The sequence below is a fragment of the Pleuronectes platessa genome, chromosome 19 (assembly GCF_947347685.1).
Source record: "Pleuronectes platessa chromosome 19, fPlePla1.1, whole genome shotgun sequence".
Classification (NCBI taxonomy): Eukaryota; Metazoa; Chordata; class Actinopteri; order Pleuronectiformes; family Pleuronectidae; genus Pleuronectes; species Pleuronectes platessa.
The window spans coordinates 17,830,702-17,852,142 of record NC_070644.1 but is presented as its reverse complement, the minus strand read 5'-3'; the positions used below and the strand labels follow the sequence as shown (position 1 = coordinate 17,852,142).

The following is a 21,441-nucleotide window of genomic DNA, read 5'->3' as shown; positions in this document are numbered from 1 at the left end:
TTCCTTATCTGACATTTGTTTTATAGCAGCTCTATTCCTGGCAGCCGCAAACTGTAAACTACTTATAATGTCATGACCTGTATTTAAGGATAAAAGTAAAGGACCTTGAGGAACGGCCATTAATCATTATTGTGTTATAAAACAGTTCACCTGTGGTTGTAGGTCAGACAATACTGCAATAGTTCATTGTTTTTGGACAAATCACACTAAGTTGATGGCAAACCACTGGCAGCAGAGAGAGTCGTACCACTGGGGTCCTGATAAATACAGGGATGAAACATTATAGGTTTGTTTTGAGAGTTTTGCTGTGTTCACCAGCAAGTCTCTAACTTGGCCTGTGCACTGTTTGTAGCTGTGTAGGTAATGTACTGATCACACTGACCCTGTCGTCTGATTGTGATCTAATAAAAAACATGTACATCCAATCACAGTTTTAATCAATGGCCAGAATTAAGCTTAACCTGGTAGGTAGATAAATGGTTGCAAAGACCCTGTCACTGTTAAAAGCTTGATGCAATATTCAGTTAAGTACAAAGGAGCAGTGGTTGATATCTTGTGTCACCTCTTTAGGCCAAACTTCAAATTCAAACTTTAAGGGAGACATTTACAAAGTTTGGCTTTAATAAACTTCTAAAATAATCAAAAATCCTCATATTTAGCTTCATTTCTATTTTTCTGAAGTCTGGTAACGGGTAACCATGTCTTTAAAATACCTGAATCCCCCTGAGCATATATAAGATCTTCCCATCCTGACAACATGACATGAAGCATCATGAAAAATCTTAAAACTCTTGATTAAGACACATTTAACTGCAACTGCTCTTGTGAAGCTCAAAGTCAAGAACCTCAGAATTGTAATGTAACCTGTAGAGGGATTTTTATGAAGACGACCCCTGAATTCTTCTGTAATCGTGTTTCCAACCGCGTCTCCTTCAGTTAATGTGCAACAAGTGGATGTGTCCTCTGCTGTAATTTGAAGGAAATCATTTTACGATGTCCCGTTACAGTGGCATGCTTGGTCAGATTAAAGTCCAGCTGTTATCTCTGTGAAAGGGAGAACAGGTCAGAGTCGACTATGAAGGTGTCTCCAGGTTGAGTTGGAATCTGCAGACTCATCTGGAGGAAGAGGGACGAAGATGTCAGAGCGGGGGAGCGCAGCGCTGCTCCTGGTGCTGATCCTGCACTGGGGTAAGATCACACTCACTCCACTGTAAGAGTTTGGGTATTTATCAAAACTGTGGTGAAGCAATAACGCTGCTAATGCCTTCATATTGTCACAAAAGCTACAGAAAGACATGTGAAGGTCTTATCACCTTTTCCAGAAGCTTTCAACTGTCAAAAGAAACTTAAAACAGAAGAATCTACTTTTTTCCTTCTCTGTGCCAGTTTCACTTTGCAATGTGGTCGGTAAAAGACATGCATTTCTCTGAAAAAGATTGGCAACAACTGTAATTTGTGAGAACCCCTTTATCGGCTCTGTACAGGAAACGTCACCATGGTGGAAAAAAACAAACGGGGCTCGGTACCACTGGCTTTAATCCAAAATCCTAGTAACTGTAAAGGTTTTGTTGAACACTTGATTGTTTCGATGAAGGAACCTTGGGCCCTTTTACACGGGGCCCCCCAAAGTCCCTTTAAACGCCCCTGTCCAACTTTTTTCTGGTGGTTTAAACAGAGTCATCTTTAATGAGCTGATTACCGTAATTAGAGTTATAGTTATAATTGATTATAGACTCAATATAAATGTGCTTTTTTAATAACATACAAGGCAGCACAGTACCTGCTGCGAGTGTGACAAGTTAAAATATTCTTGGTGTCATGTTTGATTTTCAAACTCTGAATCAGAGACCTTTGGATGGACGGCTGGTGTTCTGCTGCCGTTAACCTGATTACGTCCTCCTGTCCTTTGAGCCTGTTGGCCTCAACCAGGTCGTAAACCTCAGACAGTAAAGAGTCCTGATAAGAGAGTTCGGGCCTGAGTCCTCTGTGAGACTTTACGCAGCCTTCAAACAGAAGAAGAAGAGAGGAAAACACTTAAATAACCAGAATGTGATGTCATAGAGCACGTCCCTCCGCCAAGGCCCAACAGGCCCCTCAAGGGTTCATTTTAAGAAGTAACACCGTCCACTGATGTTTCTTCTTCTCATCACACAGTTGCTGATTCTCAGGTTCAGTCGTGTCAGACCCCTGAGGGGAAATGTGACTTTGTGTGTGACTGTGAGGACTGCAGCGACGAGCAGAACTGTGGTCAGTACCCAAATCTTATTCTTTAAATATGTTGCCAGTGAACACTCTCATCTAAACTGAATTATTCTGTTTATCCTTTTCTCAGTTTGATGCCTGATCTCAAGACATTTGTCATATTTAAAATGTAGTGAACAAATATGTGGACTAATATTAGTTGTTCCTCATATTTCTAGGCTACTCTGGGAAATTGTTTGAGTGTGGATTTGAGGATGCAGCCCAGTGTGGATGGACCGACCGCTCCGTCAATGAAGCGTACAGCTGGGGGAGACACCAGGGAGGAGGCGGCCTGCCGGCCAGCGGGCCATCCTCTGACTACACCACCGGGATGGCTACAGGTGTTATTTATTTATTTTCACTGAAAGAGGGAATACATTTCATGCTGTGTCTCAGTTATACCACTAGAGTGCATCAGTGCACTGGCACAGTGGATCCATGAGTCAAGAATTAACTGCATATTAAAAGCCAGCAGTGGTTAAATTCATCATATTAGAATTGCCACTCATGTCAGGAGGAGATCCTCAGGATGGTGTGTTAATGGAAGTGTTTCATTTGGATTATGGAAACCAATAAACCCTCTCATTCCATTTGAAGACTTTAAAACACACTGCACAGTTTCTACTTTGTGAAACTATGTGTTATTGTGTATGTAGGTTGTGATATAATGTGGTTTTTATGGTGAGTCTGCATCTAGGAGAGTTTTGTTTACTCTTATGTAAGATGAAGAACCAGATATTCACATAAAACAGAGCTGAAAGAGTCAAAATACAGGATTTATATTCATCAGGTCGACAGAAACATGTCTTTGTATTTTCTGGACGTGCAAATAAGAGATTTCTTGTAAATAACTTTGGCCACATCAGCTTTAAAGATACTAATATGTCGGTTTTGAGTTTAAAGGAGCTGAAAACAATTGGTCAATAGATATATAAACAAATTCAGAAGTGCTGACATTGAATTAAATGAGAACTGAATGAAGCGGGTCCCCGCACTGACCTGTCACGTGAATAACTTGGGATATGTGATGGATGTTTCCCGTCTCACAGGCTGGTTTATGGGAGTGAGCGCTGTGAAGTCCGAGTCCATCAGAACTGCAGTTCTAGTTTCTCCAGAGATGAGACAGTCTTCAGCAACATGTCGTCTCCGTCTCAGATATTTCCTCTGGGACTCAGGTAAGAGACATGACTGCAGGTCTTACATTTAAATACTTCACCATAAAAAACATGACTTCTATCGACAGTATTTTCATTTATTATTGGTTTATTGTGGGGTTTTTATGTTTTGTTCTGATATAATCTCATAAACATTGATTCTAATTGAACAGATTTTACTCTGTGGTATCTCATAACTCTTCTGTGCTGGTGCTTGTGGTTTCTGTCTCATTCCCTGTAGGTCACACAGGTCTGGGCTCCACACCGCTGTGGGCATCCGTCCTTCACTCAGATTCTTCAGAGGCCACAGTGTGGCGTCCTGAGGCCACCAGTGTCCGCGGCTGGAGGGAGGCGACCATCTTCTTGGGCCGTATTCCCACAAGCTTCCAAATCCATCTTCACTCACGGCGGTCAGAGGGGCAGAAAGGAGACGTGGCCATCGACCAGCTGGAGTTTCTGGACTGTGCTCTGCCCTGTGAGTCCCTGAAGATATCCCATCAACAATGTATATTAATAAAGGAATCAATTGTCAGTATTTTGATGTTGGTGTGATCTGTCTTTACATCATCAGTGCCATTGCCTGGTAAAGAATGCCCAGCTGAGATGGTGAAGTGTAAGAACGAGGCCTGTGTGGAGCAGCGGCAGGTCTGTGACGGCAGCGACGACTGTGGTGACGGGAGTGATGAGCAGATCTGTGGTGAGAGGTCACATCATCAACAGAGCCTGTGCACTTACCCAGAGATGGACACTCACAATGCAAACTAAAATATTTTCAAAACTAATACAAAAATTGTACAAACTGTATTTTATACATATTCTTATTTGTTTTTTTTAAATATATTTATACGTGTCTTTAGCCAATCCCTTCTTTTACTCTTACCTATATACAAGTATTTCTATTAATTGCCATTGTCTTGGTAGGTATATGTTTTCTTGGCTGGAGCTACTGTAACAAATTTAATTTTTTTTACAGATTCTTCCGAATAACCTTTGGGAATGTTTTTACACAGTTAACATGAGTTGTGTGCTTTGTGTGTGTTGTGTGTCCAGAGGGCTTCCAGCTGTGTGACTTTGAGGACGGCCTGTGTGATTGGGACCTGAGGTCCTTGTCCCCACTGAAATGGGTGCGGACGAATCAGGAGAACATTTCCGTCTCGGATCCTCTGAGAGGTCCAGGCAGGGATCACTCCACCAACAGTGCAGCAGGTAACATTTCCATATATATATAGAAACTGTTCTGTTATTCTCTCAATCCTGCTATTCCTTACTATCATTATTATTATTGCAGGTTCCTTCCTATACGTCACTGTCCCCGAGGGTGGTCTCTCAAAGGACTGGGCCTCTTTTCAAAGTCGTCTCCTTGATCCCACCAATAGTTCACATCCTTGCAAGGTGAGAACTTGATTCTTTCCTCCAATCAGAGAGAGTTTTACTCCTCGATTTCAACAAATACCCCTCAAATATAAATGTTCAATGATTTTGAACAGTTTGAACGTCTTTGTTTTAAGCTGAATACGAATCTATTTTGACAAGTTTCCGCCGTCTGCCTCCTGTAGATGGTGATGTACACGCACCAGTTTGGGCCGAGGTCTGGCGGTCTGACGGTGCTGGTCGCTGAGACAAAGATCTACCCAGTGTGGGAGCGAGGCGGCGCCCTGGGTGATGTCTGGGTGAAGGCAGAGGTGGAGATTGTCACTAGCTCCCCTTTCCAGGTGAGTCCCTCTCCTCGGGTTATAGCTATAATCACGATGCTGACTGTAGCCTGAGGGCAAACATCTTTACAACTGAGACCTGTCCCCAGTAAAGGGGAATAACAGGAAATCATTAGAGATAACATATTGTATTATAGTCATAGTTTATATAACAAATCGAATCTGTGAATTTACATCTATGAAGCTAAGAAGGGAATTTTCTTTCCTTACAGATTTTAATAATGGCAGCAATCAGAGACTTTGCATATGGAGGTATCGCTGTCGACAGCATCACGTTGTCCCCTGAGTGCCGCAGATCATCTGGTAAACCTTGGTCTTAAAATAACATATATACATATATCAGCAAAGAATCAACCCTCTGCAGGATGATAACACACTGTCTCACCTGAACAGGAAACTACACCGTCCCAAAATTCCCAGATTCTCCTGGAAACCCGTGTGCTGAACCCGACAAGATTTGTGATTTTAACCCAGACTGTCCGGGAGCAGAGGATGAGGCCAAATGTGGTGAGTTTCAGTTTTATCCTCCATTAGGCTCAGTTATCAACAGGTCTGCAGCGGTACAAGGGAGGACCAGTATTAACTATTTGCTAAAGCAGAAATAAAGCATCTTATGTGACATCAGCTGCCATCAGAGAATGACAAAATGTTGAGTATTTGAACCAAGACCAGTAAAAACAGTGTTTGCTCCCCTCCGGGATCAACACCTTTTGCTTTGTGTTATTGTGTGATTTGTGTGTTTGTGTGTGACGTCTCTTGACTGAATGAATCGTGTCTGCAGGGGATTTCTCCTCCGCTGGGGGCAGCTCCGGCTGGACTGACTCCAGCATCGGGAGTCAAGGTTGGGTGCTACATCAGAATTCCACATCCAAAGGTGCAGCTTCATTACATCACTCTCCTCAGTTACTTATTTCATTTCAAGTGTTATGACAAATGTTACATTTTATCATTACATTTCCTTAGAGGAGTTCCTGTATGTGGCCCAGGCCCCCGGCCAGCAGCTGACTGAGGCCCAGACTCGGACCCCCCTGCTGGGACCCTCTGGCCCAGCCTGCTCCCTCAGCTTTGATTTTGCATTAACTGGAAATCCAGCTCACATTGGTAAGGCTGTTTTCTTTTACCATGTCTTCTTGCTTCTTCCATTTCCCCCCTGACACACGACTCTGATCCTTCAATAGGACTCTGATAACTTCTCTCTGCTGCAGGTGTGCTGTCTGTCAGGGTGATTGACAGCTTGCTGGGCTCGCAGCCGGAAATGTGGGAGTTCGCTGGAAAGACGGGAGCAGGGGAGGGGGCGTGGCAGAATGCCAGCGTAACTGTTGGAGCCAGGAAACATCGCTTCCAGGTCAGGACCGGGTCAATATCAACACTGAGCATCAACACATAACTCTTTTTTGCATTGATGCGGATTGTCATTTGTTTTACAATTAAAAGTTGAAAAAATATGAGCCACAAAATTAAATTCCATGTCTGTTTCCCAAATCCCAGCCAAAGGAAACATGTCTCCTTCCTTGTTTCTGTCATGCTATGGGTTGATCCTTCAAAGTAAAATAACAGACAAACCCAGATACATTTAGATTTTTTTAACAGATTAATTTGAGTAAATTTACAAAATAAAACCATTGCAACGACTATGTTATGTTTGCATCCTACTGATGCTGCACCCTTGTTGACAGATTTCAACAGTTTTTTTACCAGATTTCTTTTCACTGTGTATTCCATTGCATTCATTGCTTTGTGTGTTTTGTCTATGTGTTTTCACGCATTAGTCCTATTCCATTTATCTTGTGTTCTCTCGTCCAGCTGGTGTTTGAGGCTCGTGCTGTGAAAATGTGTCCGTGCTCCAAGATTAAAGTGACGAACGTTCGCTTCGTCGACTGTCACGCAGCTTATTTCCCATCTTCTCCAACCGGTGATTCTCATATTCACATTACTGCACAATCCACATGTTCATAATTAATCTACAAATCTCTGATGGATTCTTCTTTCCTTTTGTTTTTGTCCAGCACTGTCATGTAACTTTGAAGAAGGACTGTGTGGATGGTATCAGGACAACAGTGACAACTTTGACTGGACGGTGCACAGCGGGATGGACCACACCATCGGGATCGGTGAGATACATTCACAATTCATTTAATAGATTAATTAAAAACTATGCGTGCATATTTAAAATTTCTTTTCCTGATCCTTTAAATCTCCCTCCCTGTGTCTCTCATGATGTCCAGGTAGAAGCCTCGTGGTGGACATGTGGAATCCTTCTCTGCGCGGTTTGTTCGGACGCTTGGTTTCCTTTACGCAGACGCCCGGTCAAACAGAATACTGCCTGTCCTTCTACTACAAGCTGTACGGACCCAACACAGGTGAGGATGGGACTCTTATTGATAATAAAATATCCTCATCTTTGACCCTGACAATAATGTTACAGGATGATATGTAAAGTTAACAATTGAATGCAAAAGCAACAGGAATATTTTTATATTTGTGCTTTTAATCTCAAAATGATTGAGCATGTTTCACTGAATCCTTCCAGGTGGTCTTAATATTTTTATATTTGTGCTTTTAATCTCAAAATGATTGAGCATGTTTCACTGAATCCGTCCAGGTGGTCTTAATGTAAAGCTGCTGGATGACCACGGGTATGAAACCATCCTCTGGACCCGCAGTGGAGCTCACGGCAACATGTGGCACGAAGGACAATGTCCGGTACCGCACCAACTAACAAGCTTCCGGGTATGGACTAAATTCACTCTGCACTTATTCATCAGTGTCCCAAACATCACAAAAGGAAAGATAAAGACAGCTTGTTCCATTTAATTTCACTGCTGTACAACCTTTCTTCTACCCACAGCTGATGTTTGAAGCCATTCGATCCGGCTTTGACGGGCAGGTGGCCATCGACGACGTGGCGTTCGTGGCCCGTCCGTGCTCCGTGCCCAGGATGTGTTCCTTCGAAGGCCAGCGCTGCGGCTACAGCAGCTCGGGTCAAGCTCAGTGGCTCCACCGCAGCGGAAGCAGCGCCTCGACGGGCGGGCCCAAAACCGACCACACCCTGGAGACCGACCTCGGTGAGAGAAGATGGGATCAAACCACACTGAGGTTTTCAAATGTGTGAGCGGGAGGCTGATTAAAGTCAAACTGTGCTTCTCAGGTTTCTACATGATGGTGAACACCAGATCCGGCATTCTTCCCTCGGGCGGCAAGGCGGTCCTCACCTCCCCCGTTCGTCAAGGAGCCACCAAGACCGAGTGTGTGAACTTCTGGTACCACATGGGGGGAGCGTATCCTGGTGAGGCCCCTTCACAGACACACACACACACACCCACAAAACACACACACAAGACCGAACAACACCATTTGACTGTGTGAACTTTGCAGGTTCTCTGACGGTGTACATGAAGCCGGCGAAGGGAGAGAGGGTGGAGATCTTCTCCAACAGTCTGGATCAAGGGGACGTTTGGCGCCATGGCATCGGCAACATCTCCAGCACCCTGGTGGACTGGCAGGTATGAGGGAGGAGGGGGGAGGGAGGAGGGAGGAGGGAGGGACGAGGGACGAGGGACAAGGGACGAGTGAGGAGTGAGGAGTGAGGAGGAAGGAGTTGGGAGTTGGGAGGCAGGAGTGAGGAGTGAGGAGTGAGGAGTGAGGAGGGGGAGTGAGGAGGGAGGAGGCGGAAGTGAGGAGGGAGGAGGGAGGAGGGAGTTGTGAGGAGTGAGGAATGAGGAGTGAGGAGTGAGGAGTGAGGAGTGAGGAGTGAGGAATGAGGAGTGAGGAGTGAGGAGTGAGGAGTGAGGAGGGTGGAGGCAGGAGTGAGGAGTGAGGAGTGAGGAGTGAGGAGTGGGAGTGAGGAGTGAGGAGTGAGGAGTGAGGAGTGAGGAGTGAGGAGTGAGGAGGGAGGAGGGACAAGGCAGGAGGGAGGAGGGAGGAGTGAGGAGCGATGAGCAAGGAGGGAGGAGCGAGGAGCGAGGAGCGAGGAGTGAGGGGTGAGGAGTTAGGGGTGAGGAGAGAGGAGGGAGGAGTGAGGAGTGAGGAGTGGGAGTGAGGAGTGAGGAGTGAGGAGTGAGGAGTGAGGAGGGAGGAGGGTGGAGTGAGGAGGCAGGAGTGAGGAGTGAGGAGTGAGGAGTGAGGAGTGAGGAGTGAGGAGTGGGAGTGAGGAGTGAGGAGTGAGGAGTGAGGAGGGAGGAGTGAGGAGTGAGGAGTGAGGAGTGAGGAGTGAGGAATGAGAAGGGAGGAGGGTGGAGTGAGGAGGCAGGAGTGAGGAAGCAGGAGTGAGGAGGGAGGAGGGAGGAGGGAGGAGGGAGGAGTGATGGAAATGCGAATAATTGAAAATTGAGTAATATGTTGATTGGATAAAGTTATCGTATATATCATATATATAAAGTTATTAACATTTTATTTTCAATTCTTTAACGGTCTATTATAGCCTTGTTTGTCTTTTTGAAAACTATTGTTATGTGATCCACCGTCTATTTTAACACATATTTTGTCTGTAGTTCAAACTGACAGTGTGGTGATCTTTGGTTCTGCAGCTGGAGTTCGAGGTGATCGGAGCTGGAGGCAGAGACACTCACGTTGCAGTGGATGACATCTTCATTTCAGCTCACCCGTGTGACACTCAAGGTTTGCATGAACGTGACTCATCAGAATTATGGACCAGAACTCAAGCGGCCTTTCAGAGTAATGTGCAGGTTCATCAAGAGAATCTGGTGCGATATCAGACCAGCAACAAAGGATAAACATTCCAGCCACAAACATTTAAAGCATCCTTATTTAAAAATATCAGTGCACGGTGGTGTCTTATCTTTGTTCTGTTCAATATGTCAGGCTCTAAGTGCAGTATGGAGAGAGGGATGTGCAGCTGGAGCAACACACACAACGTTAAAGTAGACAAACTGGACTGGGAGCTGACGAGTCCTGAGACGGAGAAGCACTACTCCACCCCGACTGAAGATCACACTCTGGGCACAGAGAGAGGTGAAGCAGAGAAACAAACTTCTGTGTCCCGGTCTGTGTTAGCTAATCAAATAACATGTAGTAAACATGTACTGAAGTGTAAAATGGACCCTGTCTTCTTTCTGCCAGGTCACTTCCTGTTCTTTCCAAGCAGCGATCGGACGGCAGCCAATGAAAATGCTCAGCTGCTGAGCCCTCACCTGCCCCCGACCAAGGGCACCTGCCTGAAATTCTGGGTTTTCAAACCTTTCTCATGTAAAGATCCAAGTTCTACCATCCCACCATGACTGGTTGGGACAGTGCAGTTATCAATAAGCCTTCAAGTTGTTGTGTGGATGTCCGTGATTTACTCTAATTGTGTTGTTTTGTAGCGGACAACCAGCTGAGGGTGTCCAGGATGTCTGAGGGTCTTCTGAAGGAGCTGCTGGTGGTAGACGAAGTGGGAGGCCCGTGGAGACGCTTCGACCTCGACATCACGTCTACTGAGGAGTACCAGGTCTGACTCTCACACTCAGTACACTGCATCATGTGAAGAAAGTGGCTATAACACGTTTCTAACACGTGACAGACAGTATCACGTTTGGAAAATGATAAATTCATTCCTGTTTCTGTTGTTCACAGATTGTGTTTGAAGGAATCAAAGGCACTCTAGGCTTCATCGCTCTGGATGACATTGAATACACCATCGGGATCAACTGTGCTAAAACAAATACAGACACGTGTAAGTACCAGAACCTTTTAACTGGCTCAACATGCAAAACCAGTTTCTCTGCCTTTCAACTGAGTTTATAACCATCATTTAAACGTGTTCCCAGTATCCTCACCCCGCTGTCTAGTAGAACCAGTAACTGACAGTTGTCCACCTCCCCTGCAGCCTCACAGAAACGAAACGACGCCGGAGGGATCGCAGCATCCGTCATCGTGGTCCTGCTGATGATCGGCACTCTGCTCGCTCTGCTGGTTTACTGCCTGCGAACTCGCCAGAAGTTTGAGGCCGCGGCCGGTCGATCCTCATTCTCCACAGGCAGGGCTGGATTCGGAAATGACACGTATGAACCAGACCTCAATGTGAGTTCACTCGAGAAATTACTCCAGCGTAAACAAAGGCTATTTGCTTGAAAGCGTTTGGTAGTGAAACTCTCAGTCCACAGTTGAAGCACACAGAGAATATCAGGGTAGATAAGAGGAAGATCAACTCAGAACATTGACAATAAGAAAGAAAAAAAATATATCATGAATTATCAATTTATTTCCCCTGAATGAACTTATGACCCGGATCATCCTGTGTTTATTTTAGGAAGACCGTGTGATAGTGGCACCTATTCAAAACCATCCAATGGCCGCTGGGTTCAATAACGTCACTGTGAGTATATTACACACTCTTCTTATTACGATTGATGATTAACGTTTATCTTTTTGTCACCGTTGACTCGTCCTGTTGTGTTTCTGCAGTTCTCTGCGGATGACAGAGAGAGGGAGGTGGCGTAAGGCCGGTGCGGAGGTCGTCCTGCCGCCCAAAGGTGGCTTCGTGAAAATGAGGGGATATCACAGCAGAAGAACTGCTTGTGTCGCCCTTACATAACAAACACACACACTTACACACACACACACACACAGTCACACAAACACACACACACACACTAACACACACTCGAGGCTCGCAGCTCTCTGCCTGTCGATGGACAGATGGAGGTCAGAATGAAGACTTCAGATGTGTTGTGGATGGAAATTTGTTTTAAATTTCTTTAAAATCGAGATTGGGCGTAACCCACGATGGCAGATATGACGTGTGCGGAGGTTCCCAGAGAGCCAGGTTAAATGCAACATGTCTGAATCATGTTGGTCTGGTTTCTGAAGAGTTTAGCAGGTTGAGCTCCTCTCTCGTGGCTGAAGTGACGTGTCAGTCAATTGTCTGCGCAATTTCTACTCAGCCTGTGAAACCAGTTGTATCGTGTTTTCTGTGGCTCTGGAGATTCTCTGTAAAAGGAAACTAGCTCAGAAATCTCAGCTTTACAGGAGACAGCCATGGACTTCCGGTAGAGAGTTATAAAGGTTTGAATTTTACACGGCAGAGAGAATCTAATGAAAGACTTGATCAAGTTGTGTTATGGGAGGAGAGCTTGTCTGGCACTTTCATAGAAGGACAAAGCTAAATGAGTGATGTGTCCCTTTGCAGAGGAAGGAGACAGAAGAGATGGACGATAAAGAGACAGTTAAAAACTAGTGGAAAGTTTAACACAGAAGAAGTGTTTGGAAGAAGACTGTTGTTCGGTTGCGCTTACTTTGCTGTGAAACATGAGATAATTGATCAGTAATGATGAATAAATTAAAGTTGAGCATTGAAACACTGATATCAGTATATTTTTTTGGGGTCCCATCAATAAAATGTGTTGTGATCATCATTCTTCAATTTTTTTATTGGTATTTTATGGATGTTTTAAAATAACATTTCTTACGTTCTTTTGCTAGAAAAAGAGACTAAGAACTTTAACTATAACTAATTCAATATTTAACTGAAAATATTGTCTTGTTGCATCTTCTCCACTTTAAAGATTTATTGTTTTTCTATAATCTTTTTTAGTCGCTGATATTCTATCCTATATCCTATATTCTATTCACCTTATATTTTAAAGCATATCATGTATAAATCAGTTAATTGTTGATGATTCAAATAATCTACATCATTTTCTTATTCATTTTCAATGGATGGATGTTCTAATAATAATAAAAACATTAAAGTGGGTCCTGCATGCTCTTAATGTGAAGCTCCCTGCTTGGCTCTGATTGGTTCGATTCTCGTTTCGGATCAGCTGATGACGACATCCTCCCCCTAGCAACGGTTGCGTCTCTACGGCAACATCATCTGATGTCCCCTCTCCTCTGTTGCCACCGCGGCTCTCATCTGTTGCCAGTGAGACGGAGAGAAATGATTGCGGAGGATGCTGCGCTGTCGCGGGTGGAGTGAGGGAGGACCACCACCACCACCACCACCACCACCACCGCAGCAGCAGCAGCAGCAGCAGCAGCAGCAGCAGCAGCAGCAGCAGCAGCAGCAGCCGGTGACTTGCGATGCCTGAAAGTTTGAGTGGAAACAGGGCAACTCCTCCTCTTCCTCCTCCTCCTCTTCCTCAGCATTAAGGAGCCTCTCTCTCATCTGCACTGTTCTGTTTTCCTGAATGGATCCCGTCGTGCTCATCTTCCTCTTGTACATGATGATCGCACACGAGCTGGTCTGCGGCTGGATGCAGCACCGGAGGCAGGGCTGCAACCCCCGGAGACAGGCTGCAGGACCTCTGCTGTGCTCAAGGTGTGCGTGTGCATGTGTGTATCTATGTGTGTGTGTGTGTGTGTGCGTCTGATAGGCTGGGGTATAGGTATTATTAGCTGTGGGGAGACCTTAAACAGTCCACACACTACAGGGACATGTCCCCCTTATGTGGACATGAATAATTCAATTGTGAGGTGAAGACATTTTTAAAGGTTGCGGCTAAGGTGCTTTAAAGGTTCAGGGTGTAGAATGTAGTGACACCTAGTGGTGATGTTGTATGTTGCAGCTGAATACCTCTAACCTCACCCCCCCCCTCCAAACATGAAAGAACCTGTGGTAGCCTTCAGTTTTAATTAAAACTCAAAAGGACTTTACTTTGTACCATCTGGGCTAATGTAAAAAAACATTGCGGCATCTGTTATTGAGGACCTGCTCCTGATCTAAATATAAAGTGTTTAAATATAAAGGGCCCTTTCTCGGGGAAAAGAAATCACACTAGTGAAAACATCACTAGGATTATTTTATATTCAATTTCAGACAGTAGATCCTTTTCACCTAAATCGTACACACTGAACCTTTAAGGTGCGTCCACTTCTTATGGGGACTTGTCTTCCTGTCTTAAATCAATAAAGAAAGACATTTTGAGGGTTTGAGTTATGTTGTCTTCAGAATAAGACGTGTGGAGCAAAGACTTCCAAAATATCATGAATACCATCTTGCACTTTCGGAGTCAGCCTCAGCGAATTAGCCTCTGGGGGCAGCAGTTGATATTTTTGGGCTTCTGGTTTCTGGTTTCTTTACACACATGATTATTCAGTCTTTGCTTTCCTTTTTTTAAATCACCTGTGCTTCTCCTCAGTTCCCAGGTGTGTCATGGAGCCCGGAGGGCGAGCAGCCAGTCGGTCCGGACCGACAGCGGCTGCAGAGACACGAGGAAGAGCGGCCGCATTGTGAGAAAAGCCTAACGAAGAGAACTGCCAGGCATATGAGGATAATTGTTGAAAACCTTTGTGTGTGAACTTGTGTGACTGTCGATCCAGTTCATCTCGCCTTGCAAGTTTATTGCACATTTGGTAATTGAGCAATTACTGTTGATATTTGTGTAACATCAACCATTTGACGTTTTCACCACATGGAGTTTTAGGCCACAAATGCAGCATTTTTACTTTGACAAATGTTTTACTGCTGAATTCCCTTTGTCTTTGTTTGAGGTAATTGACGACTAAATGTGAATTGTCATGAGCATCTTGGAAACTTTTTATTGGTCTGTGATTCACCATTGAACCTCCATGTCCAGTGTAAAGTCAGGGATTGTTCGAAATGTTTTTCCTCCTGTTCTTTGTCTCTCCTGTAAAATAAACTATTAAATAAAGAGGCAGTAAAAAAAACATGTTCTTATTTGTTCAATCAATCAATCAAATCAGGCTTTAACGAGATGTAGGGAAGGTTGTTATCGTCTTTCTGACCCGGAGCCAGAATCACATTTCAGGGGCAGATCTGGAAGTTTTTTTGTTTTGAGTTTGCTTAGCGAAGTATGAAAGTAACAAATCGCTCCGAGTAAACACAAGAAATGTTGGCAACAAAAGATGTTGAATGGGGAAAACAACCACTGTAACAAGTCAGGTTTGTACTGTCAATCAGGGTAATAAGGAAACAATTTAATGGTAATTAATCCCTATAAATGGCTGGAACCAGTTTTCCTTTCTGAAACTGTCAAAGTGACATGCAGTGATTGACTGTAAAAGCCGGCTGCAGGATTCAGTCAGCAGAACCTGAAATGTTTTGTTCCCTGTGGTTGACCTCAACTGAACAGCTGTTATACTGCTGTCTGTATCTGTTGTCTGGATGCTGGGAACAATGTTGCGTGTCTTATGAACTATTCTTTACTGAGGTTACGAGCAGTGGAATCCTGCACTGCGGGGAACAACAAAACCACATGCACTGAAAGTATGTGGTGCATCGAGTCTGTTTTGTTATGATATGTTAAGATTTCTTGATAGGGAAACTTCCTCCAAGCATACACAGAGTGAAGTTATGAACTGCTGCCGTCCGCTTGATCGGTGAAACACACCCATATCAAAAATCTAATTTATTCCCATGATATGTGAAAACTTTGATTAACTGGTTGAACTGCATTAAAGGATGATAGAGAAATCAATGAGTCCATCATCTGCTTCTCCTGTGTGGGTCACAGGGGGAACTGGAGCCAATCCCAGCAGACAATGGGAGGGAGGTGGGGTACACCCTGGATGGGTCGCCAGCATATCAGCAATCAAATCAATCAAATTCACAAATTCAAATTTGTCTCCTAGGGTTTAACATGGTGCCACATCCTCTGCCTGTATCACAACGCAACAAACAACCCACGACTCCCACATTCACACCTAGAGTGAATTTAAAGTCTCTAATCCACCTGATTCCAATCTGCATGTCATTGCAAACTGAGATTCAAACCAGGAACCTTCTTGCTCTGATGCCAGAGAAGAAATAATGATCCATAAATTAACCCCAAAAGAGTTTAAAAACACTTCCTGTTTAACACAAACATGTTTATCACTTCTTGAAAGCCTGTTATTTCTTTAGGACACTTTGTAATTTGGCTGCTTCGAGGCCCCTGAGTCTCTGGAGCGAACTCTGTGTCCCTAGCTGGCTCCGCACATCACACACTTTTAAATACACCATCACACCGTCCCATGTGAACTGTCCTGTTTCTGTAGGAGCTGTTGAATTTCCGCCCTCCTGGCTGATCTCAGAACGACTGACCCGACGGAAACTCGTCTCTAATTGTGTTTAAGAAGCTGCGAGACTCTCGGCTCAGCAAACGGCAGACGCTCTCAGCAGATGGCTTCTCTGGCACAGGTGGGCGCTCATTACCATTTCTCGTGGGAGTTTTACTGATGCCTCAGTGCAGACAATTCATTGACTCATTGTTTTTATGAAAGTGGTGAACAGGTTACAAATATATTAAAGATTTAAGTGTTTTATATGTGCTGATAATATACACAGCATGGAGGATTACAATAATAATAATAATAGTAATAATAATAATAATAATAATTACTTTAATACATGTACGGTACCTTCACAGACACGTAAGGAGATCTTTTATCATAAAGAAATAAATAGTTCAAGTTCAAAGCATTAAATTAGATAAGGAGACATAAACACCTTTCAAATCTTTTTTGACGGATGTTTGAAACATTAACAAAGTTGCTCTTACTCAGCATTAACGGTCAGATTTGATAATAATCACTTTATTTATACAGCACCTTTTTAAAAAGTAAAGTTTACAACGTGCTAGGACGGACAAAGCAGAAACAGGACACTCAGGGGTTAACTGCAAAAACGTATTCACACTTATGACAATTAACGACTAAGAGCAATAAGAGGACAGCGTCATGTGAAAGCAAATAAATGCAATTAAACATTAGCATTGAAACGTAATCAAATATATAAAGACAATATAAAATAAAGTCAGATCTGTAAAACTTGTTGTCATGAAGTGATTTAAAAAAAACAAAGTGACTCGATCTGTATTAGGTTGATCTGATGACATGTATTTATGTAATGGAAACAAATGAAGCGGAGGAGGAGACCTGCCCATACAGGTGCAGCTGTTCTGGTGTTTTAATATGTGAGAGGACACGTGGCTCTGTGACATCAGCACAGTCATTTACTCTCCAGTTAAATACCCCAAACTGGTTCAGGCACAACACACACGAAGCTGCCTGGTAGATACTAACACCTGAAGTCACCTGCGACGCAGTAAGTCAGAATATATCATGTTATGAATATATAATATATCTTATTTTGTGATTTATTTGTGTGCAATCTGAATATCTAAAAAAAAATGTTTTCCTTATATTTTGACATTTTATAAAAGTTTTCATTCTCAGGTTTCAGGTCACACTGTAAGTTGTTTATTTAATAAGAAGACGTTTATATCATGCCAGAAAAAAACCTCAGCAAAGCCTTGTATTTTGTGTGTATATATTTATATATAGCATTTAAATCCATACAATTTTATTTAGCATTAATAAGCCAGAAATCAATTCTTATTACAGTCATTGTAGGAATAATGCTAGAGATTTGCATCAGTAGTAAAAGAGAACAACATGAACAGTTTCTCACATTCGTTCAGTTTGCTTCTCGTGAATTTTCTCTGTGCACACTCTCATAAATCCAGCTGAGATGAACTAAATATGTAAATAAGTGAAATTCAGAATCAACCTTAATAAGCTGTTGACAGTGTGTGAAAGAGAGAAGAATTATTTTCATATTCTTGTGAAAACCTTGCACTTCCACGCATGGTATGTGAACTGAGGCAGGTTGTGTGAGCAGGAAGAGGAACTAAAGAACAAAAAGGAAAGGCCCAGGAACCGAAGGGATGAAATATGTTGATCCACTGAACCTTAACGGACAAATCAAAACATAAACCACAGACACTAAACGTCTGTATTGTTTTCTCTGTCTGTAGGAGAACATGGCATCGTTGTCACTCAGCTCTCACCTCAACAAGAGCCTGCGTCAGCAGTATCTGAACCTGCCGCAGGAAGGGAAGTGCCAGGTCACCTACATCTGGATCGACGGCACAGGAGAAGACGTTCGTGCCAAGACCCGAACCCTGGACACTGAGCCGAAAGGCCTGGAGGGTAAGTGGACTACTTACTTTGTGATTTATGAATGAAAGATCTTTAACCTAACATGACATAGTTAAAAAGGTAAAACCATTGAATTGGATCGCTTAGTCTGCCCTTCCATTCAGTTTGTGAGGAATTCTTAAGTGAGCTCAGATATAAATCTTGGGGACATGGAGTACCACAGCACGCCTTCATTGTACACATGAGTGCATCCTGTTGAAATAACAGGTTTAGCTGGAGAACAAACATTTGCTGCCGCTTTAATTCCTTTGTTCAAACACAGAGGGACTCGCCACTCGCTGATATAAAATTTCAGAATTTTCTGTCACTCAAACTCTTCAACACACTGACAATAGTCAAAAGGGTGGATGGAAAATAAATCTGAGGCGAGTTGGCGGGTGCAACAAACCCAGCAAAGGAGGGGGGTTGCTGCTGGCAGTCCGGACAGGAGAGAGAGTGAGACTGCCTAATGAGCAGTTATGAGAAGATGACATTCCTACAATGAGGTGTGGCCGTACAAATTGTTGTCAGTGCATGGCTATGATCAGGACGTAGAAAGAAGTTAGACCGATGGAAACTCTGTCTGACGTCAGCTGTTCACTGTTGTTTTAAGGGCACGATATCAAAATACCATTGTGTTTGTATTGGAAGGTGCACGAGGCACAAGCTGCTTGTTGCGTAGGTCAATCTCTTCAACTACCTGGCAAACGTGCATGACCTTGATGAACCTAGCATCTGATGAGCTACAGAATGTTGAAAAACCAGGTCTGAATTTACGTGAGATGCTTTTTGTCCTAATATTCTGGGTCAAATCGTCTTCTCAGAAATCCCTGAATGGAACTTCGATGGCTCGAGCACGTACCAATCCGAAGGCTCCAACAGCGACATGTACCTCAAGCCCGTCTGCATGTTCCGGGACCCGTTCACACTCGACCCAAACAAACTGGTGCTCTGTGAAGTCTTCAAATACAATCGCTTACCTGCCGGTACTGTCTTTTTTTAACAGCACGATTAACTGGTTCTTGCTCAGTTTCTCTCAGTAGATACAAGCTCTCATGGTTTTTGCCTTTGCTTTCTAGAAACTAACTATCGGAATAGCTGTGAAAAAGTGATGCAGAAGGTGGAGGAGCACTGCATCTGGTTTGGAATGGAGCAGGAGTACACGCTGCTGGGAGTAGATGGACATCCCTTCAGTTGGCCCGCACAGGGATACCCACTACCCCAGGGTGAGTGACCTCCTCTTTGGAACATGGGTATGATAAACTGCAATAATCTCTGGTCCTTGATCAAGCTAATCAGCGGCAGAGCCTCCAGAACAATGTGATTTTGACACATTTTTAACTACTTTATCACTTTCCACCTTGTTACCCTCGTTAAGGCCCTTACTACTGTGGCGTGGGAGCAAACAACGCGTATGGACGAGACATTGTGGAGTGTCACTACAAGGCCTGCCTCTACGCAGGGGTCAACATCTACGGCACCAATGCTGAAGTGATGCCATCTCAGGTAAGTGCCAGCGTTGTTCTAATACACAGGAGAACGGTCATATTAGCGTGATTATCCCCCAATGCTTAACACTCCCCCTCCAATATTCCCTTATTGACCATGTTCCATCTTCTGACTTCAGTGGGAGTACCAGGTGGGCCCCTGTGAGGGCATTGCGATGGGCGACCACCTATGGGTCTCACGCTACCTGCTGCACCGCGTGTGTGAAGACTTTGGGGTTGTGGCCACGCTGGACCCCAAACCGATGAAGGGACCCTGGAACGGGGCCGGCTGCCACACGAACGTCAGCACCAAGGAGATGAGGGAAGAAGGGGGACTCGAGTGAGTAAAACCTAAAATCTTGCTCTGACATTAACTCAATCATGCGTGCAGTCATTTTAAGTTATTCAAGATTATTTGTATTAACGTTGTGATCGTTCTCTACTTCTTTACTTGTGTCCTTATTTTGACTGTATCTGTATTTGCAGCCACAGAAACAGGGCAACACACACCAACTTATCAAAATAACATGTTTAAATTTAATCTGAAAATGTCACTATATTTCAAAAACACAAATCTTTTTTAAAATTCTGTATCAGATGTTCTTTCACTGTGCACTTCCTGCTCGAGACATTACCCCTCAGGAGTTCACATTCATTACAGAGCAAGAATGAAATGACTCCAAATGAGATCGTATGCTACTTGGCTCCGGCTGGATGTGTAAATAGGAGAGATGGGACGTGTTAAAGGTTCAACATTGTTTTCCATAACCTGTCTCTGCTGCCCCCTAGTGCTGAGATTGTCAGGTTTTCATTCAGAGGACAAATGTGGCAGGACGCAGTCACCATATCACAGCAGGTTTATATATTTGAAAACTACATTGGCACTCAGTAGAGCACCAAGGCCCCACAGTGTATGAAACCACATTCAAGTTCACTGGATCCAGATTATTATTTGAAATGAATATTATAAATATCAGTCACCTCAATGCTGAATCCGGCCCTTGATCCGTCTTGGCACCAAAATTGAATCGGTTCTTCATGGGCTCCAGTCCCTCCGCGCCACAAAGTCTCATGAAGATACGTTGAGTAGTTTTTGCATAATCCAGCGAACATACAAACCATTTGTCCACACATTCATCCTTTCTGTTTCTGTGCTGACAGGTACATCGAGAAGGCCATCGCCAAACTAGAAAAGAGGCACAAGGAGCACATCGCCGTGTACGACCCTCGTGGAGGCAAGGACAACATGAGACGTCTCACGGGTCTCTACGAAACCTCCAACATCGAACACTTCTCCGCCGGGGTGGCCAACCGCGGTGCCAGCATCCGCATCCCTCGCCAGGTGGGCCAAGAGAAGAAAGGCTACTTCGAGGACCGCCGCCCTGCATCCAACTGCGACCCGTACGTCGTGACCAAGGCCATCACGTGCACCTGCCTGCTGGATTCAGACGAGCAGGCCAGTGGGAGTGAGGTGGAGATAAATGTGAGTTCACCTGAGATGGAGTCTTGAAAAAGCTCGTGAAAAACGTAAATGAAGACATGCACACTTAGTGTATTTATTGAAGTATAGACGTGAATGTGAACATCTCCAGTACTTTAACTGAACTTAGAATCGAGGAAATTAATGTTCTGCACTGCAGCTTTATCGATGGATGTGTTGTGGTTAATGTGTACCTGTCTCTGCTCTTTCTGGCTTTCTTTGCAATCGTAATATGTCAATAAACGTCAAAATATAAATTAATCAATAAATCAATATCAGCTTAATACTGTCATTATTGTCTTCTAAGTTTTTTCAATCTTATCATTTATATTTTTCGTTCTTTATCGTCACATTATAAAGTGACCCCCGGATATAAGTTACAGAATATATAGAGAATATATTAATGTTGAGAAAGTTATCATAGTTATATTACATATAGTTGTTCATATTTGCTTGAAGTTTTGTTTGTTGGTTTATTTTATTTTTTACATTTTTGCACAAATACTTCT

General features: G+C 43.7%; 2 protein-coding genes across 2 annotated transcripts; both read left to right on the top strand.

The window, feature by feature from the left end:
- The first annotated feature begins 96 nt into the window (after positions 1–96).
- mamdc4 (MAM domain containing 4) lies at positions 97–12,402 on the top strand. Its single transcript, XM_053411648.1, is given in 29 exon segments — positions 97–1,188; positions 2,155–2,247; positions 2,421–2,582; positions 3,291–3,416; positions 3,637–3,870; positions 3,967–4,092; positions 4,446–4,601; positions 4,684–4,787; positions 4,952–5,107; positions 5,320–5,410; positions 5,501–5,614; positions 5,889–5,981; positions 6,071–6,208; positions 6,313–6,452; positions 6,911–7,111; positions 7,113–7,218; positions 7,333–7,467; positions 7,710–7,837; positions 7,956–8,172; positions 8,256–8,393; positions 8,483–8,610; positions 9,634–9,724; positions 9,929–10,078; positions 10,187–10,312; positions 10,429–10,553; positions 10,679–10,778; positions 10,932–11,125; positions 11,355–11,420; positions 11,510–12,402. Coding segments are annotated over 29 exon segments (3,726 nt in total). The 5' UTR covers positions 97–1,136; the 3' UTR covers positions 11,546–12,402.
- Positions 12,403–16,949: 4,547 nt separating this feature from the next.
- On the top strand, positions 16,950–21,224 carry LOC128424669 (glutamine synthetase). Its single transcript, XM_053410995.1, has 7 exons — positions 16,950–17,090; positions 17,803–17,977; positions 18,790–18,951; positions 19,045–19,191; positions 19,344–19,471; positions 19,593–19,792; positions 20,614–21,224. The coding sequence occupies exons 2-7, from the start codon at positions 17,809–17,811 to the stop codon at positions 20,960–20,962; spliced, it is 1,155 nt and encodes a 384-aa protein (XP_053266970.1). The 5' UTR covers positions 16,950–17,090; positions 17,803–17,808; the 3' UTR covers positions 20,963–21,224.
- Positions 21,225–21,441: the final 217 nt, after the last annotated feature.